The following is a 19,944-nucleotide window of genomic DNA, read 5'->3' as shown; positions in this document are numbered from 1 at the left end:
CCTTTTGCTGCGAGCAGAGAGGAGCCCTTTTGCATCACCATCTCCAGCTCCATACAGAAATGGTGCGACATTACGTGGTTGGAGAACTGCATTGCAACGTTTGGAGAGGGGTGATGTTGAATGGTAGCTGTGTTTTGGTTCATGTATTACTTTGACGTGTGAATTAGATATTTTCTCTGTAAAATGCAAATAAAATTGAATTTCTCCCCATCCCTTAATATGAGTCTGCCTTGCTATACCACTCAGTAGTCAGTCTAGTGGTGGCATTCTGCACTAGCTACAACTTCCAGACTGTCTTCAAGGGTGGCCCCATGTAGAGTGCCATGCAACAGCCCAGTCTAGAAGTTGACACATGGACCACTGTGGCCAAGCTACCATAATCCAAGAAGGGGTGTAGCTGGTGAGCCAGCAGAAGCTGGAGATAGACTTTTCTGGCCACCGAGGCCACTTGGGCCTCGTGACAAAGCTGGATCAAGGAGTACCCCCCCCCCCCAGCTATGACCTTCTTCCTTTGGGGAGAGTGCATCTCTATGTAGAACAGATTATTCCCAAGGTTCCATGGGAACTGCCCACCAATAGTACCTCTGTTTTGTCAGGATTCAACTCCAGTTTATTGGTCCTCATCCAACCCATTTCTGCCTCCAGTGAAGACAAAACAAGATATGTTGCTGGCAGCTGCGTCTTTAATGACATGGTTTGGCCTTGAATTGGGGGGGTGTTGTTGAAGGGAGAGAGACCCACACTTGTGGCCAAAATTAAAAGGAGGTTCCCAGGTTGCCACTTGGGCTAAAAAGAGGCAGGGAAAAGGGGGGAGGGGGAAGGCACTAAAACTCCACTCCCCCCCCAAAAAAATGTTCTGAGGAAAAAGTATGTTTTGTTCATGAAAGTGCCCCAGTTGACATGTTAACCGGATGCATTTTGTGCATAACCACTCTTAACTAGAGGCAATGAAAAAATAGCTTCAAAAATACAATTTAACCATTGTATCCTTGCATTTATAACTTAACATGGCATTCAGTACTGTAAAGAGAGCACCTGTGGGATTTTAAATGCAAATACTCAGTTTTTATAGTTACCAAGTATGCCAAAATGGTACACTTAGGCTCCTGGTTTTGTTTCTTTCTAACACGCCAATGGGCGGAATCCTGACCTCCTCTACCCCTTGCAAACCTCATTTGATGGGCAGGCAAGGCCGTCCACTTGTCAATTGCCTGACGTCCCACTGATGTCAGGTGGTGGGATTCTTTGAAGTCTTGACAAATCCACAGTGTCAAATAGGACTTGCAAAGAGCCCTGTGCGGTGCTTTGAAGCTCCATTGATCAGCTGGTTGTTGGCACTTCAAAGTGCTGAGCAGGACTCTTTGCAAGCCCTTTCAAGGAACAGCTGGCATAGCACGGCCGATCTCAAGAAGCTTGGAGTTGGTGCCCATCAGCTGATCGGTGATGACAAGCCAGCCTCCCTTACCCATGCCCAGTTGGGAGCGCACTTTAAGGCTCCTGGTTATGCATTGGCAGCCATGTCTCCACAGATACATCAGGTGTGAGGCAGGTGGGATTGGTTTGGAGGAAACGGCCTCGTGGGCCAAATTGGGACCCCATACCAGGCTGCTCCCCACCCCTTCTCTAACAAACCACAAGTTTTAAGCGAAGAGCAACCCCTGATTATCCCTCTGTCCTGTCTGGCTTTGCTTGTGCCCCGTGTGAACTGAGAACTCTCCCTTGAGCCAAACCCAAAGGCGCCCTGTACCATGTGATCAGAGGGGGCAGTTTGAGCAATCTGTGAATTCTCTTGCCATGCATGGGGTTTCTATGGCAGACGACAGCAGGCTTGTCGACAGACCGGTCCACGGGGAAAGTGCTCCCTCTCAAGATGAGAAGTCTGAAAGCCGCCCTGCTGGAAGTTCTGCCATGCAATCCAAGAGAGTTAATACTGTGGCACGGAGATCATGAGGAGATTATAATTATTTCTGTCCATGAAATATTAATTGGGAGCGGAAAGGAAAACCTCTGGTTTCACTGCAAATTCCAATTAAGAGTCAAAGCGCCTAACTTGAGGATGTGCCACTGGAATCGTAATTGTGGGCAGTAATGGGATCCAGAGGCCAGAGCATCAGGCTTGACTTTTTTCTTTCCTTTTGCCATTATTATTCCTGCTGAATGTGAGTTTCGGTGAACATAAAGTGCATTAACAGGGGAGTGTGGGTCTGCCGTAATGAAGGTCAGGCACCTTTTTGTATGCAGCCGTGGGGGGGGGGGGGCGTGGCGTCCTTTTTTCCTTTCCTGCAAAATGTGTGCCTTGCCAGGCTCTGCTGAAAAGGGAAGAGTAGCCATATTAGTCCTTTCAGCAATTTCTATATTCCTGCTGCCATTTCCGTCGTTAATTCTCAGGCACACGTTTAGGCTGCTGGATGGGGCCTTGCCTTAGTAAGTGAATGGGGACGGCATGTCACACCTGGATCCTGGTAGATCAGGGTGGCAGAAAATTGGGCAGGTACAGAAGGGAATAGGACTATTGCATTGGCCCCTGCAAGAGAGGGGTCATAGCTCTGTGCCACAGTACGTGTTTCACGTGCTGAAGGTCCCTGATTCCAGTTTCCACTTAAAAGCAGGATTGGGAACGACCTTTGTCTCAATCCATAGTCCAAGTGTGGGGAAACTTTGGCCCTCCAGATGTCGCTGAATTGCATCTCCCACCATCCCTGGCTACTGGCTATGCTTGCTGGGGCTGATGGGAGTTGTAGTTCAGCAACATCTGGAGGGCCGAAGGTTCCCCACACATGCTATATTCTGACTTGGCATGAAACAGGTTCACAGGAGAACTCAGCTTTCATTTCTGGGGTGAGTCTCTGTGGTGGAGCCCGTGCTTTGCATACAGACGGTCTCAGGCTCAGTCCGTGACATCTCCAGTTAAAAGGATTGCAGGGCTGGAAAAGATCTTTAGGGCAGGAGTAGCCAACCTGCTACCCTCCAAGTGCTGTTGGACTCCAGCTCTTTTCAACCCCGGACAGCACAGCCAGCGGTCAAGCATGATGGGAGTTGTAGTTCAGCAACATCTTGTGGGCTACCCTTGCCCTAAGGAGTTGCTGCCATTCAGATTAGACAGTCCTGGACTAGAGGGGCAAATAGACTCCGTAAAAGGCAGTGAAAAATGGAAATGGACTGCCTTCAAGTCGATTCCGACTTATGGTGACCCTACGAATAGGGTTTTCATAGTAAGTGGTTTTCAGAGGTGGTTTTACCATTGCCTTCCTCTGAGGCTGAGAGGCAGTGACTGGCCCAAGGTCACTCAGTGAGCTTCATGGCTGTGTGGGGATTCGAACCCTGGTCTCCCGGATTGGAATATGCTTCATGCTGAGTCAGACTGTTGGTCTATCTAGCTCAGTGATGTCTACTCTGACTGGCAGGGGCTCTTCAGGTTTTAGGCAGGGAACATCCCAGCCAGGGATTGAACTTGGGACTTTCTGCATGTAAAGCAAATGTTCTATCGCTGATCAGTGAGGGGCATGGGAATGGCTGAGAGGTGGCAAACAAACCGTTGCGTGTCTGAAGCAGGTCACCAAAGAGAGTTGTGGCAGAGGCAGAAAGAAGGTCGAGCCTTTTGGTTCAGACACAATGCAGTACCTCAAGAGCTAAAGGGGGCATGCAGTGGCATCCGGGATTGGCTGTCAGATGCTTCTTGGGTCTGTTGGAGATCTGCGTCCTGTTGTCAAAGCTATACTACCTTTAGATAGTCACATTAAGAATGGTGTTGGTCTTTTATTATTAGCTTTCAAAAGGTCCCATCTGGTGAAGAACAGCCCCCTCTCTTACCCCTTCCACTTTTCTGTATTCTGCCTGCATGAGAGGAAGTTACCTGTTTATCTGTATATTCTGTACCACCCCATGGACTGGGGTGGGCTGAAGGTAGATCCAAGTTCTTACTGGTAGACCTCTCTGTGGTTTGCAGTAGATTACAAGGGTTTCTGTCTCCCAGTTGTTCAAGAGTGGCAACAACAAAATGATCCCCACCAAACTAGACTTCTGAAATGAAGAAGGTCGGAGGTAACCAGGAGTGGATGGACTATGTGCTCAGCTCAGTGCTGTACTCAAACCAAAGCCCTCTGCTCCACAGCTGCAGAAAGGCACCTCCTTCTTTAATTCTAAGTCTTTTGCAATTGTCTCTGGTTGGTGCATCTGGAGGTTCTAGTTAAAAACACAAAGTAGATCCCAAAAGCCTGAAGCGTGCCCTCTCTTGCTGTAAGCCAGCCATGCACATACCTTCATCCCTGAATGCCACTTCCTTGACGCTTATTGATCCTCGTATCACAGACATGTCCCTTTTCCCAGCGGGGGTGGTGTATTCAACGAATTGCATATGCAGCAACTGATTGCATATGCAGGTTTTGATTCAGGATGAGTCATGAAGCCACTGGCAACCAACCAATGTTACTTCACCGGCGACCAGTGGATTTTGGTGTGCTGTGAATCTTGCAAATGTTTCAGCACATTGTCCAGATTGTGGCGTGCCAAGTTCTGAAAACTCTTGAAAATAAGGAGGCTCCAATTTGCATGCCATGCAATACTGAGCCCCCCAAGTGAATTCTGATGAGTCCTCTGAGCGAGGACAGTATATCCTTGTGTATATACACTGCCTAGCAGGCTGACATTATAGAGCAGTAAGAGTATTTACCTTCTTGCATTGCCCTCTTTCTGACTGCTGCCTTGTGTTCTCTCTCCCCTGCCCAGGGCATCTTCTCTGAGGTGGAACACGGGGACCAAGGAGCGAATGCTCATCAAGGTGACAGACCGTGAGCCCAGCTTCCTCATGCACCAGGGCAATGGCTACACTCCCGACAACCAGCAAGGCACACGATCGCGCAGGCCCTCGGGCGGCCAGCCGTCCCCCAACCTCCAAACGTTTACACCCGATTCGGACAGCTCTGTCTTCTTCCCAGAGAGGAAGCAGTCCCCTTTCCTAAAGCGGGCTGACCATGTGGGCAGTTGCTCCCCACTGCTGGGGCGGGGTGAGTCGTTCTGCTCCCCGCTCCAGGGCCAACACCGGAAGCACTCCAGTGAGTCCCAGCCTTCCTCCCCGCGCTATGCCTACGAGCCGCCCTTGTACGAGGAGCCCCCCATGGAGTACCAGGCCCCCATCTATGACGAGCCGCCCGTGGATATGCAGTTTGAGGCCAGCGGGAGCTACAAAGCCGGTTCGCCACAGAAATCGCCTATCCGCAAGCCTCACCCGTTCCTCCAGTCCCCCAAGCAGGGCTCCAACTCCCCATACCAGCAGCTGGTGTTGACCAAGCAGAAGGGTCCCGACCGATTCATGAGCTTGGAGTACAGCCCTGCTGGCAAGGAATATGTCAGGCAGCTGGTCTATGTCGAGCAGTCGGGCTCCAGTCCCAAGATGAAGACCGGCCTCCGGCACAAATACTCCCCCAACCCCATTGGTGGCTCCTACTCACTCCAGCACAGCCCTTGCCTCATGAGGGACCAGCGGCTGGAGGTCAAATCTGGGGACTACAGCAGCATGGAAGGGGCGGATTTCCGGCACAGCCCGCCCGCCAGCCAGGTCTCGCAGGGGGAAGACTCCATGTCATGGTCCAGCCAGCAGAACACCATGTCCTCTTCAGGTTACTCCCCTGGTACCCGCAAGCGGAAGAGCCGGAAGCCTTCTCTCTCGTACGACCCCAATGCCTCCTCCACCGACGGCTCCGGCGAACGGGAGGAAGGGCTGCCGGAGGAGAGGCCGCCGTCCGGGTGCAACAGCAGGCCCCAGATGAACCGCCTGGAGAGCAGGTCCGTGGAGGCTGAGCCGACCAGGGGCTTCCCAGAGCCCTTCTTGGCCCAGGCCCGGCTGGCATGGGAGGCCCAGCAAGCTCATTACCACATGAGGCAGCGGAGCAGCTGGGACTCCCAGAAAGACGGTTCGGGCTACGAGAGCGACGGGGCCGTGCCTCTCCCCATGCCAGGCCCGGTCGTGCGTGCCTTCAGCGAGGATGAGGCTCTGGCCCAGCAAGAGAACAAGCATTGGAAGCGCAATACCTTTGAGAAGCTGGGCTTCCCGCAGATCCTGCTGGAGAAGAGCGTGTCCGTGCAGACCAACTTGGCTTCACCCGAACCCTACCTGCACCCGTCCCAGGTAAGAAAGATGCTTGAAACTGGAAGAGGGTGGCTTGCAACTGCGGGGGAACAGTCAGTTGTGGAAGCAAATGATCTCTCTGATGTCTAGGGACAGTTGGAACCATTTATGAAGAACATCTTTTGGATTTCTGTTCAGACTAGGGCTGTGCTGACTACCCTCCGTTTCTGATTTTGAAATTGCCATGTTCCGTGCAGTTGCGCTAATTATGTAACAATGGTTTTGCCTAAAATTTGAGTTGCCCTTTTGCTCCTGCTTCTTCTTTGCATCATTTATCATCTTTACCCTCACTTGTCCCATATGTTGCTTAATTTATTTGTTGTGATGGTCCATGTAAATTTATTATTGATCAGTGATTAACCAAATTGTTTCCACAGGCAATTACATTAAATAGCAGCAAGAGCAATTGAAGATGAGGGACAGTGAGGGCAAAGAGGAGCAGTGATGGCAAGAGAAGGCTGCGGGGGTACGGAGGAGGAAAGGAGGGAAGCAAGTCTGGAAGTCACAGCCAGGCTTTTGTAAATAGCTGAGCATCTTATTTAGCCTGATTGGCATTTTGGAATCTCCTGCTGCAGATTAGCATAAATTTCTTAGTTCAAGGCATTCTGGGGGATTACCTGGTGAGTCAGAGAGTTGATATAAGTAATGGAAAACTCTGGGTTGGCTCAATGCAGTAATTGGTTCAACCAGGGGTGGCCAATGTGGTGCCCTGCAGATGTTGTGGATTACAGCTCCCATCACTGCGGATCCCTGGCCAGGCTGACTGGGGCCCCTTGGAGGGTTATGGCCCAAAACATTTCGAGAGCACCAATGTTTTTCCACGCACTGCACTTTATCTATTGTAGTTTTAGCAATCAACATAAAAAATACGCCCAGCATAATACAGCAGATCAATACAAGTTTTAAAAGTTACCCTACAGAATAAAACTATTATAATAGTTCACAAGGAGAGAGAGAAAATAATTAATCCTGAGACCTAATTTTTTAACCAAACAGCTAAATTCAGTAATATAATCAATCATAAAGGTTTTTATGCAGAGGGAAATTGATGTATACTTAGTGTTAACAACAACAATAACAACATTCCCCCCCTAAAATTGTTAGTGATCAATAAGTGCATAACCAATGTTTGCAGAACCAATGTTTGTTTTGCAGTCTGTGAATCAAGATTGTCTGTGTGAGTTGCAAACTGGAACTGTGCTCTCATAAATGTCTCTGGTTTATGCTTGCCTAAACTCAGTCTTCTTTGATGGCTCTATTTCTCCATATAAAATACACCCCAGACTTTTGTGAACCACTGAATCTCAGAATGGGAGCTGTTTAGCACACCACATTCAAGCAGGATAGCCTTTGCTGCTGTTAACAAATAAATAGCAAGAATTCTTACAGCCCCAAGCAAGTGAATGCTTTCAAATGTATTACAGTGCCATTGGATTTTCTGGGAGAAGATAATCCACAATTACATTTCCTCCCCAAAACTAGATTCCAGAAGCCTCATACTTCCTTATGGCTCCGTTACAAATGAAAATGGGCACCTTTCTAATCACACTCCTTTAAAAACCTTTCCGAGCCTTCTGAAGAATGTTTGTATGGTGTTAGATATCCTCTTTGAATGACGATTCTCTAAAATTTTGACAAACAGTTTAAAAGTTTTAGTAATCCAAGCACATTTCCACTGATGCATGCTGCCTTTCCTTACACCAGTTTAACAATATTTTAAATAGGGCATTGATTCGCCCATTAGAATCTAGATTAAGATTTGATGTAGGGTAGAGACCATTCTTTTTGAGGAATGAGTACTAGTGCAAGGAAGAGGTTGAAATTAAGATAACTCTCTATTAGCCTGTTGTACAAAAGTGTCATTATGCAAACAAAATGTTGGAGCTGTGATACTAAAAGCATTGCATACAAACTCATCCACTTTGGTGGATGACCCCTTCTTTAGTTAAAATAAGGTTTTTGTTTGTTGGTTTTAGCAAGCCAACCAATATGTTTAATTTTCCTCTCCTTGGAGCACCTTTGCCTGCCACAAATCAGATGACATTGAGCAAAAGAAGAGGCTGGCGGAGCCAGTTTTCCTACCCAAGTATATCAGATTCTTTACGGTGGTGGTGGGAACCTGCAACCCATTGGATGATGTTGGACTACATCACTCATCCAGTGGAGACTGGTGGGTCTGATGTCAGTGGGGCACCTTTCAGCACCTTGGATAGCTCCTTGAAAGTTCAGCGGATTCACTGCCCACTGACATCGGAGCCACCAGTTTTCACTGTGCCCATCATTATTGACTGCTGGCCATGCTGGCTGGGGTCCAAAAACATGCCTCACTCTCAAGGCATCTCTTAGGATTATCGTTAATGAGTTGGGGGTCTACCAGATGATTGACTGATTTGAGCTGTAACAGTTTCTTCAGTGAGTTTGGCGATGCACTGAATTCAACTGCTTGAAATCCAGCCAGTGTTTATCCGCTGGTATTCTAATATAAATGTTTCTTAGCTTAACAAACAATGTAATAACAATTCAAACTGGGGAACGACTGACCTCTGGATGTTCTTTTTCTATGGAGAACATCACTTTTGAACGCAGGCATTTTAACAAGCCAAGTGCAGTGATTAAACAAAGCTTGCTGAGATTTCAAAACCTTTGGGTGTACATATAAAGGTTTTGAACTGTGTCCTCAGGTTTTTCACTTCTGATCTTGGAAGTACTGAGCAGCTGATATTTACACACACGTACACACACACATCTATGAAAAAATAGCTCCAAAGTATTTTGATCCTGGAAAATGAAAGGCTGCGTGTGAATATCGTGGGGAGAAAAGATTTCAAAGGAACTCAGATGAGTCATACTTCGAGCGTGCTGGTACTCTGTGTAGTATCAATGGGCCTGGTCCAATCTTTTTCTCTCTCTCTGATTCATAAAGGCGCCCTGGAAGGGCTTCTCAGACAATTTTCAATCCCTGTTTATTCATTTAAATCTGCTCTCTTTAAAGAGAGAGCATTCTTCTCTTCCTCCATAGGCCACTGGGTATTCCAGATGATCCAAATCCTTGCAAATATGGTTCTTTGCTTAGCATTCTGGTGCTGCTGGGATTCAGTAGAAGAAAGCTGAACTGGAGAAATAAAGAAGGCTTTAAGGCACACCCGCTCCTGCTCCCCCCCCGGGGGGCTGTTTAACGTGGGCTGTAGAATGTCATCTCAAGCAGAGAAATCTCATTGTGCTCCCAATGTTTTCCCTGGCTCAGACATCAAAGGATGGGGGGAGGGGGGGTGTCCATAGCTCAGTGGTAGAGCACACGTTTTGTGTGCAGAATGTCCCAGATCCAGTTCTTGCCATCTCTGATTAAAAGGATCTGGAAGCAAAGGATGGGAAAGTCCTTTGGCCAAGATCTTGGCAGAACTGCTGCCAGTCCAAGCAGAGCGTATTCAGATACGTGAACCAGTTTTCTGATCTGTTGCAAAGCAGCTTCCCGTGTCCCTAAGACTTCTAAGGGAAGGGAATTCCACAAGTCTTGGGACAGCCACCAAGAAAACCTCTGTATGCCAAATTGCTGCTAAGGTGCATGGTTAATACATTCAAGAGAGCTCTCTGGACTGATTGGGAAGAAAAGAGAGAAGACAGCCCAGAAGTACATTGGCGCTGAGTTGAGAAAGTCAAAAGCAGCCCTTCTGATTGTGCTTGGAAGCCATTAGGAGGCCTGTATAGATGGTGGAGCACTTGTGCATTCCGAGGTGTGATAAGAGGTCGTAGCATGTTCCATCTGCTCTGATGCTGCTTAAATGACTACCTGGCCCTTGCAAACTTTTAAAAGGCTGCCTCCTTCCTTGTGTGCCATGGCAACCTGTGCCTATCAAAGTGAAAGGGAGGTGTCCTGTACCCTCAGTTCCTTCCAGAGCTGTGACAGAGCTGGACTTCCTCTGAGCTGTCAGGCTTTATTGATAGATAGATTGATTGCAATATTTGTATACTGCTTAATTGTAAATAAAAAAAAGCCATTTACAAAAAAAATAAATAGTAGAGTTGGAAGGGGTCTATAAGGCCATCCAGTCCAACCCCCTGCTCAATGCAGGAATCCAAATTAAAGCATTCCCGACAGATGGCTGTCCAGCTGCCTCTTGAATGCCTCCAGTAGTGGAGAACCCACCACCTCCCTATCTCTTTGGTTCCATTGTCGTACTGCTCTAACAGTTAGGAAGTTTTTCTTGATGTTCAGTTAAAGTCTGGCTTCCTGCAACCTGAGCCTATTATTCCATGTCCTGCACCCTGGTACGATTGAGAAGAGATCCCGGCCCTCCTCTGTGTGACAACCTTTCAAGTACTTGAAGAGTGCTATTGTATCTCCCCTCAGTCTTCTCTTCTCAATGCTAAACATGCCCAGTTCTTTCAGTCTCTCCTCATAGGGCTTTGTTTCCTGTTCCATGATTATCCTTATTGCCCTCTTCTGAACCTGTTCCAGTTTGTCTGCATCTTTCTTAAAGTGCAATATCCATAACTGAACTCAGTACACAAGATGAGGCCTGACTAGTGCCCAGTAGAGGGGAACTAGTACTTCAGATGATTTAGAAACTATACTTCTGTTAATGCAGCCTAAAATAGCATTTGCCTTTTTTGCAGCCACATTGCACTGTTGGCTCATATTCAGCTTACGATGAACAACAATCCCAAGATCCTTCTCGCATGTACTATTGCTGAGCCAAGTACTCCTCATCTTATAACTGTGCAGTTGGTTTCTTTTTCCTAGGTGTAGAACTTTGTATTTGTCCTTGTAAAATTTCATTCTGTTGTTTTCAGCCCAGTGCTCCAGCCTATCAAAATCCCTTTGAACTTTGTTTCTGTCCCCCAGGGTATCAGCTATCCCTCCCGATTTTGCATCATCTGCAAATTTGATAAGCCTCTCCTCATCTAAGTCATTACTAAAAATGTTGAAGAGTACTGGGCCCAGGATTGAGTACCTTGCTCGTTACCTCCCCGCAGTTTGAGAAGGAATGTTGATAAAAGCACTCTTTTGAGTATGATTCTGTAGCCAAATATTAATTAAAATTATCAATAAAAGTCAAAGTTAAAAACAAAAGGATTCAAAATACAATTAAATCCAGAAGTTAAGCTAAAATTACAGATGCCAGCTTTTTCATGTCTGAATAGGCTTGCCTGGACAGCAAAAAATAGGTTTTTAGCAGGTGCCAAAAAGAGTACAGCAAAGGTTCCTGCATGATGTCAACAGGCAGGGAGTTCCAAAGTGTAGGTGCTACCACACTACAAGATCTGTTCCTTACAAGTGTGGAATGAATATTATGTGGCACTTGCGATAATGCCAGTTCTGCACATCGAAGCGGTTGAGTAGGCGTATGTAGGGTAAGGCGATCCTTCACGTAAACTTATCCCAAGCTATTAAGAGCCCTTTATACTAATCATAACAGCTTGAACTTGGCCCAGTAACAAATAGCCCGTGCAGATCTCTGAGAAGAGGGGGTCTCACTGCATTCTGCACTAACTGCTGCTTCCGGACCAAGTTCAAGGGAAGGCCTGCATGCAGCGCATTACAATAATCCAGTCTTGAAGTCAGCAAAGCCTGCGCGACTGTGGTCAAAGCTTTCCTGGTCCAGGAATGGCTGCAGCTGTTGTGCCCACTGAAGCTGGTAGAAGGCACTTCTCGCCGCCCAGGCTTTCACTATTGGGAAGCATATTGGGACTCTGTGTGTGTGGCATGCTTCAGGAAATGCTTTTCTGAAGGGCCAGGTCCTGGAATGTGAGGAGGATGGGGAACTGGGGGGCGATGGCAGACTCGTGGCAGATGGGGTGAGCTCACATTGTGTGTAGCGAGTGAGAACAGGAGTCAGGGGAGACAAGGGCTCTTCGTGAGTAAGCCCCTGAGGTGGGTAGATTTGGGGCTTGATGTATGTAGGACACACACACACCGCACACACACTATCTCAGTTTGTATACAGAGAGGTTCAAAGCTGCACACACTGTCCCCAAAGAGTCCTCTCCCTGTGCTAGCCAGGAGCAAGCAAGTGAGCTCCAGAGACTCTCCCCTTTTGATGACTCAAGGGGTTCTGGGTGGCCAATCCCCACTAAGCCCTAGGCTTCCTCCCCAGCCCTAGACAGTCCCCATGTTGCCCAAGGGGACCTAGAGAGCTGGAACACATTTGCCCTCCTATATGTATTATACAGGATGTCTATTTTTTTTTCTGGGCAGAGCCTTTGTTCTCCGGTGGCCTCTTCCTTCTCCCCTCTCTTATGTTTCTCCATGAGTTTGGGCTTCCCAGCTTGCAGGCCAATGCTTGCCTTGTTTGCACAGCTATTTATAGTGCCGAAAACCTCCAGGCTGATCTCAGCACACGTTTACATGTGTGTGATTTATGATAAGCTTCATCCTAGGTCTGTTTACTCCCCTGTTTGGAGTCCAAGGCTGTTCAACTTGGGGGTGGAAGTCTCTCTCCAAGCTCTCAGAGGCTTCCCAGTTGGAAATGATTTAGTATAACTTGGGTTCTTTGACGCCTTAGGGGGAGCTTAGATGGTGACTTTAAAAGCCGCAGACCCCCCTCAGATTTGGGTAGTTAAGAATACCCCTAGCAAACAATGGTGAGGATTTGATGGTAATGAGAAGATAACAATATATATGTGTGTTAGTGGGGGAGTCACTTTGGGGAAAGGCCTGTACCTCAGTGGTAGAACACTCGCCTGGCATGCAGAAGGTCCCAGGTTCAGTCCCCAGTTGCATCTCCAGGGAGGGCTGGGAGAGACTCCTGTCTGAAATCCTGGAGAGCCGCTGCCAGTCAGTGTAGACAGTACTGAGCTAGATTGACCAATGGTCTGAATCAGTCTAAGGCAGCCTCCTGTGTTCCTAAGTCAGGGCCCTTGTGAGAGATGCTCATCTTTCATGGATAAGCATACCTTTACTTGTGTTTCCTGTGATCTAGGTAAGGGAAGAGCTTGTCTAGGCCCGGACTACCGCTTGAAACTCTGGAATTGCCTACATCAGCCTGGACCCTGCTTGGAGTTGTAGTCCAAAACGTCTGGAGGGCAATAGGTTGGCAAACAGTGGCCTAAACCAATTAACAGAAGAGCTGAGTTGTTGCAAAATGCTCTGGTTTGATGGCTGAGCTCTTGCAAAGAATATTTTCATTAGGATAACATTGTTTAGAAAGTGTCAGTGGAAAAACAAGTGCTTTGTTTTTCTAACAGCTTTATTGAGTTTTTTTTTTCCTTTGGAATTGCACTCAAGAAAAAGATAAAAAGTGTTAACTCTATCTTTGTTGAGAAATGAATGTTGTTTTATAATGCGTGATGCTAATGGAACAGCATGAGAGGAAAGTCAGAGAGAAGGTATTTAGACATAGCTCGGGCGGTAAGACATGCACTTAGCAGGATGCAGAAAGCTTCAGCCTCAATCCCCGGGCAGCTCAGGCAGGCATCGGTCCCCAACCTGTTATCCAGCTCAAGATTCAACCAGGGACCTTCTAGGTGCAAATAAGACATTCTCCCCTGAGTCCTGACTGTCCCTCCCCCCAAGTGCTTTGGAGCAATTAACCAGCTCTAACCACAGATCAGGACCACGAAAGCTTGGAAATAAGTGTGGGGGAGGAGATGATTGAAGGACTGCCACATTGCTGCTGGCATTTATACGGAAGTGACCACCTGGTTGGGGCTCAGATGCAGGATGACTTTGCAAAAGAGGCAAGAGAGGCTGTTTCTAACTGGCCAGCCGGCGGTGGAGAAGGAGGTGGGAAGTTGGGGTCAGGGCTGTGGAGTTGGTAAGCCAAACCTCCGACTCCGACTCCTTCATAAATGGCAAATGTATATTAACTAGTAATAACAATTTTTCTGTAGTAAAATGGTAGCACAAGGCATTTCATCACCACCACGTGAATCATCAGGCTAGATTGATAGAACATAAAATATATTTATTTGGTTAAAATTTCTGAACAGGAAAACTTTCCTAAATTCCTATAAAAGTTTTTATTTTGAAGTCGGAGTCAGTACATTACTACCAACTCCGACTCCACCCAAAATTGCTTCCGACGACTCCGACTCCACAGCCCTGGTTGGGGTGTTTGTCTCTCCTCATTGGTGGTTGCTTCTTGTCACTCTTGCCTTGTTTTTTTACCACCTCCCCACCCTAGTCGGAGGATCTCGGCGCATGCGCACAGTTCGAGAGCAGCAGACAGAACCGGACCATGATGCCTAGCACCAGCTGCGTCTTCCCCACCTTCAACCTGAGGAAGCCTTCCTCGGAGACGGACATTGAGAACTGGGCCTCCAAGCACTTCAACAAGCACACCCAAGGCCTCTTCCGGCGCAAGGTCTCCATCGCCAACATGCTGGCTTGGAGCAGCGAGTCCATCAAGAAGCCCATGATCATGACCACCGACCGGAATGTCAAGAAGGAAGCCTGCGAGATCTTCAAACTGATCCAGATGTACATGGGGGACCGGCGGGCCAAGACGGACCAACTCAACGTGGCTCTGGAGATTGCCACCAAAGGCTGGAGCATGCAGGGCCTCCGGGATGAACTCTATATCCAGCTGTGCCGGCAAACCACCGAGAACTTCCGCTACGAGAGCCTCGCCCGAGGCTGGGAGCTCATGTCCATCTGCCTGGCCTTCTTCCCACCCACTCCCAAATTTCATTCATATCTAGAAGGATACATCTACAGGCACATGGATCCAGTGAACGACACAAAAGGTAAGAGAGCCGGGGGGGGGGGATGCTCGCTCGCCTGATCCGTCGGCAGGTTATCTCCACGAAACGTTGGCAGCCCCGAGTCTGATGAAGCAAGGTCAACTTGGAGTGTTGAGCACCACTGGCTTCTCCTTCCTGAGGCTTAGCAAAATCCAGCATGAGATCCAATGTGAAACGAGTTCGATGGCTTTGAGCTAGACCTGAGCTCTCACGCATCACTCACACACACGCACACGTGTTTTTTCTTTCTTTTCAGCTTTCCCTGATTTATGACCCAGGTGAAATAATCCTAAAGAGTAGAGCTGGAATAACTGTTACATGCATGATGCTGATATAGTGGGAATTCTGTCTGATAGCATGAAGGGAATTGCCTCCTGTGATAGCATGAGGTCCTTGATGGCTCTGTTCAGAGGCAGTGAGTGTCGAAATACCGGTTGCTGGGAACCTCAGCAGGAGAGAGCGAGCTCATGGGCTGAGGTCCTGCTTGTGGACTTCCCACTGGGGCATCTGATTGGCTATTGTGAGAACAGGATGCTGGACAAGATGGGCCGCTGGCCTGATCCAACTGCGGCGCTCTTCTAATGCTGTTCTATTCTCCTCTCCTTTGTATATGTCTCCTCCCCCCCCTTTTTGAAATTTTCTCATCTGTTTCCTGCTTCTCTCTTTCCTTTTGGTCTCTCCTGCCTCATTCAGCACTTGTTTCTTTTTGCAAATATAACAGGGTGAAAAAAAGAAAGAAAAAGAAACATCGTCAGCTGACATTAAAATATTCCATCAATATTTCCATGAATATCAATAAAAATATTCCTGGCTGAAATGAATGTAGGCCGTCCATGTGTCCAAGTAGTTATGCAAGCGAGGTTGGCAATTAGAAGCTGTACATTCCAATGTAGAAAGGGTAGTGAGATCTTCAAACCACTAAGTAGTAGATGGTGGCAGTTCATGCTTCCAGCTTTGCAATACAGGACCACATTCACACCATACATTTTTTTCTGCTATTGACTGTTTAAAGTGGCACAATAGTGGGGAAAAATGGTTTCCTCCAAGGAATCCTGGGAACTGTACTTTGTGAAAGGTGCTGTGAGGTGTTAGGAGACCCTTATTCCCCTCAGAGAGCTACAGTCCCCAGAGCTCCCTGGGAAGAGGGACTGAATGTTAAACCACTCTGAGAACTGTAGCTCTGTGAGGGGAATAGGAGGGTCTCCTAACAACACCCGTAACAAACTACAGTTCCCAGGATTCCTTGGGGGAAACCAGGACTGTTGCAGTGGAATAATTGTGTTTTAAATGTATGGTGGGGATGTAGCCTTGGCCTCTTTGCAACCATTCAGGCAGTGCTTGTTTCTTGAGAGAGGTTGCATGGTGAACTTAAAAAAAATTCCATCTTATTTTCCTTCCTCACTTGCATTTAATTTGTCATCTTTCTCACAAGTAAGCAGACAAAGCATAAAAACAAATTCTTCACTATTTCTGCAAAGGTTCCTGAATTGCGGTGTCCCCTCCATGTCTATTTTCTTGCCGTTTCTCTATGGACACGTCTGCTTTTTAACTCTGTGTAAGTGCTTAATATATAGTAATGTGCCTTGCTTGAGCCATCTGGATAGTTAATATCGCTGCTCATCATATCATGCCAATGCTGTTCCAGGTGGGTGCCATTGCTTCACTCTTCCTGGAATTGTGTCTGGCGCAGAGGAGCACCCTGTTTGTTCTCTTTGTGTTACACAAGAATGTATAATGTGTGGATTGGGCAAACCTTTATGGAGGTGGGGCTTGATGTGTACCTGGTGTCTCGGTGGAGACTGATCGCTCTGATGTCAGCGGGGCAGTGCAATCCACTCTGGGTTTTAGTCCTAACTTTCGAGGAGCTGTCCAAACTTTCAGCATTTTGGACAGCTCCTTGAAAGTTTGGACTAAAACCCGGAGCGGATTCCGCTGCCCCGCTGACATCAGAGCCGTGAGGCTGTACTGCCTGGTGTAATATGTGGGGCATTCATCTCTGGGAGCCAAGGGTTGGGATTGAAGCCTATCAGATCCCTGAGTCTCAACATTTGGGGATCTTCTCCAACCTCTGATGTTTTAATTAAGATTAAACCCAGATCAGGGAAGGGCCGTAGCTCAGTGGCAGAGCCCATGCTTTACCTGCAGAAGGTCCTCAGTTCAGTCCCCAGCATCTCCAGGTAGGGTTTGGGAAAAGACTCCTGTCCAGAACCCTGAAGAGCCATTGCTTCCCATCAGTGTGGAGAGTATTGAGCTGAACGGACCAGTGCTCTGACTCCAAATGAAGCAGCTCCCTTTCTTCAGCAGCAACACGTTTATTATGTGGCCCCAGACCTGGTAAAGCTTCCCGTGTTGCTATGGGAAGGATTCTGTCTCACAGGCTCATCTTCTTCACCCAAGAGGGCATCCAACAATTAAAAACCCAAGAGACACAGTCATCAATTTAAGCTTGGGAGAGTAGGCCAGGACCACACACACACACCCTAGAATTAAGTGTCTCTTGAGGGCCTTCCTTGCCTGGGCTGAGGTGGAATTGGGTCCTACCTCTGTCATTTTAGGTGTTGGCAAAAAACGGGGGGGGGCGATCTGCAGAAGTTGTTGGACTAGGATAGGTATGTAGACTAGTGCGCCAACTGCGCCCGTTCCTGGAGTCGTCTGATCTGGCCACGGTGACACATACCTTAGTTACATCCTGCTTAGACTACTGTAACGCGCTCTACATGGGGCTGCCTCTGAAGACTGTTTGGAAACTTCAGTTGGTGCAACGAACTGCAGCCAGAATGTTAAGTGGGGCTGGTTACAGGGACCATACAACTCCCCTGCTGCAACAGCTCCACTGGCTGCCAGTCTGTTTCCGGATACAATTCAAAGTGCTGGTTATGACCTATAAAGCCCTATATGGCTTAGGTCCAGGCTATTTGTCAGACCGTATCTCCCTATATGAACCTGCCTAGGCCCTGAGATCTTCAGGAGAGACCCTTCTCACGATCCCATCGCCTTCACACGTGCGATTGGTGGGGACACGAGATAGGGCCTTTTCGGTGGCTGCCCCTAGGCTCTGGAACTCCCTCCCTAGGGAGGCAAGAATGGCCTCCTTTGTGCAGTCTTTCTGCCGACAGCTAAAGACTTTTTTCTTCCGGCAGGCCTTTGGAACTGAAGGCTTTAAGGGTAGTGACTGAAGAGGATGCTGTATGTTATTGTTTTACGTGTATGCTCCTAAACTGGGTTGCAGTATAAGAGTAATTGGTTTTAACATCTTAATAGTTTAATCCTGTTTTAATGCTGATTTTATCTGTTTATATGTTTTATATTTTTATAGGTTCTTAATGATATGTACTTATTTTTATCTGGAAGCCGCCTTGAGTTCCAGTTTGGAAAAAGGGCGGAGTATAAATAAAGATAATAATGATAATAATAAACAGTCTTGAGACTCATGAATTTAATAGCAGCAGCAGCAGCAAGTCCCCTCACCCCTGGCCCTTGGCCATGCTAGCTGGGGCTGATGGGAGTTCAGAGTCCCAGCAACATCTGTGGGGTACTGGGAAGCCTGCCCTTGGGGGGACAGTGAGGTTCCAAGCCCTCACCGGGGTCCTGCTGCTGTTCCTGCTGCTTGAGCTTGGCAGCCATGGAGGGAATGCCGCCTCCTCCTGCTCAGCTGCTGTGCCAAGCACAGGCCTTTCCTGTGGGGTGGGGCATCAGAGGTGCTCTCCGTGGAGCCCTGTCCTCTCTCACCTTGACCCGTGATCCTGGGAGAGAATGACAATCCAGGCCCATGTCCTGCACGTTGGCTCTTGCGATCGTTTTGGTGAGGGGCTTGTCCAGGGTAATTTCCAGGTGGATTCAAGGTCTGGCTTGACTTTGAAGAAACAAGATCTCTGTGCCTGAAGGGGGCATTAGGAAGCGAAGGGTAATGGAGCCCTCCCCCCCCATCCCAACTTATCTGCCTTCCTTTCTCCTCTGGCGAATCAAAAGTGGCAGCTGTGGCCTCTTTTGCAAAGTTGTATTTCGTCCGTGTCCTGCTGAGTGCGTCATTTCCCTATAAATGTCAGCTGCAATATGGCAGTCCTTGAATCACCAGCACTCCCCCTTTCCCACCTTTTGTGGAATGGCTCTGCAGTTAAAACTGGTAATTGGTTACTCTGGGCTCTGTTAACACAGGGCTGTTACTCTAAATCATTAAGCAGCACACCACATACCAGCTCCTGACTGAAGCCCCTACCCCAGCTAAAGTTCTCTGCCTGATAAGCAGGAGAAAGAAAATGATTTCATTAGCGAGGTGTGAAAATGCATTACTTCGTTGCCTTTTGTTGGCTCCTTATGAATCCCTTGGGAGACAGCAGTATCCTTTCTCCTGATTGGCGGAACTCCTGACCTAACAGGATGCATGACCTCTGCAGGGCCTAGGAACAGTCCTGCAGTTAAGACATGCAGAAGGCAAATCCGGCATGAAGCCTTAGAGTTCTGCCTTTAACTTCAGTCACTCAATCAAGAACAGCATGTTACTAGTTCTCATTGTTCGTAAAAAAATGCAGGAAGGAGCTGAAGTGGGGAAGAAAGGGCCACAGTTCAGCATCCAGAGCTCATGCTTTATGTGTGTGAGGTCTAGAGATGTAATTCTTGGCCAGGCCAGTTGAAAAGAATTTTGGGTAGCAGGGCTGGGCTGGAAAGGACCAGGGCTGGAGAGCTGCCATCAGTCTGTTTGGACTGTTTGCAAAGCCTTTTGGATCAATGCAATGAAGAAGAAGTAAAAGGAGCAACAACTGACATTACAGGAACTGACTGGAAAAGGGCAACCCACATGATCAAGGGGCTGGAGCAGCCCCCCTGTGAGAAAAAGTTTCCAACATTTGGGGATTTATAGTTCAGAAAAAAGGCAAATAAAGGGGGAAGATTTGATAGAGATGTATAAGGTTACGCTGGGTGTGGAGTAAGTGGATAGATGAACGATTCTCTCGTGTCATAGCACTAGAGCTCAAGGACATCCACTGCAGCTGAGTGCTGGAAGATTCAGGGCAGACAATCCTAATTACTTCTTCACACATTGCATAGTTAAACTATGAAAGTTGTTCCCGAGAGATATTCGTGATGGCCACCAACTTGGAAGGCTTTAGAAGAGGATTAGACAAATTCATGGAGGACAC

At 47.8% G+C, this 19,944-nt stretch overlaps 1 protein-coding gene across 5 annotated transcripts in view; it reads left to right on the top strand.

The window, feature by feature from the left end:
• Positions 1 to 19,944, top strand: part of ARHGAP39 (Rho GTPase activating protein 39) — a 242,709-nt gene that overhangs the window by 163,153 nt on the left and 59,612 nt on the right. For all 5 annotated transcript variants that reach the window (XM_061607088.1, XM_061607087.1, XM_061607089.1 and 2 more), the window contains 2 exons: positions 4,726 to 6,124; positions 14,248 to 14,809. In XM_061607088.1, the coding sequence (XP_061463072.1) occupies positions 4,726 to 6,124; positions 14,248 to 14,809 (1,961 nt within the window). The remainder of the gene's footprint in view (positions 1 to 4,725; positions 6,125 to 14,247; positions 14,810 to 19,944) is intronic.

The sequence above is a fragment of the Rhineura floridana genome, chromosome 1 (genome assembly GCF_030035675.1).
Source record: "Rhineura floridana isolate rRhiFlo1 chromosome 1, rRhiFlo1.hap2, whole genome shotgun sequence".
Classification (NCBI taxonomy): domain Eukaryota; kingdom Metazoa; phylum Chordata; class Lepidosauria; order Squamata; family Rhineuridae; genus Rhineura; species Rhineura floridana.
Note: the sequence above shows the minus strand (reverse complement) of the source record. Positions and strands in the feature narration are given on the sequence as shown.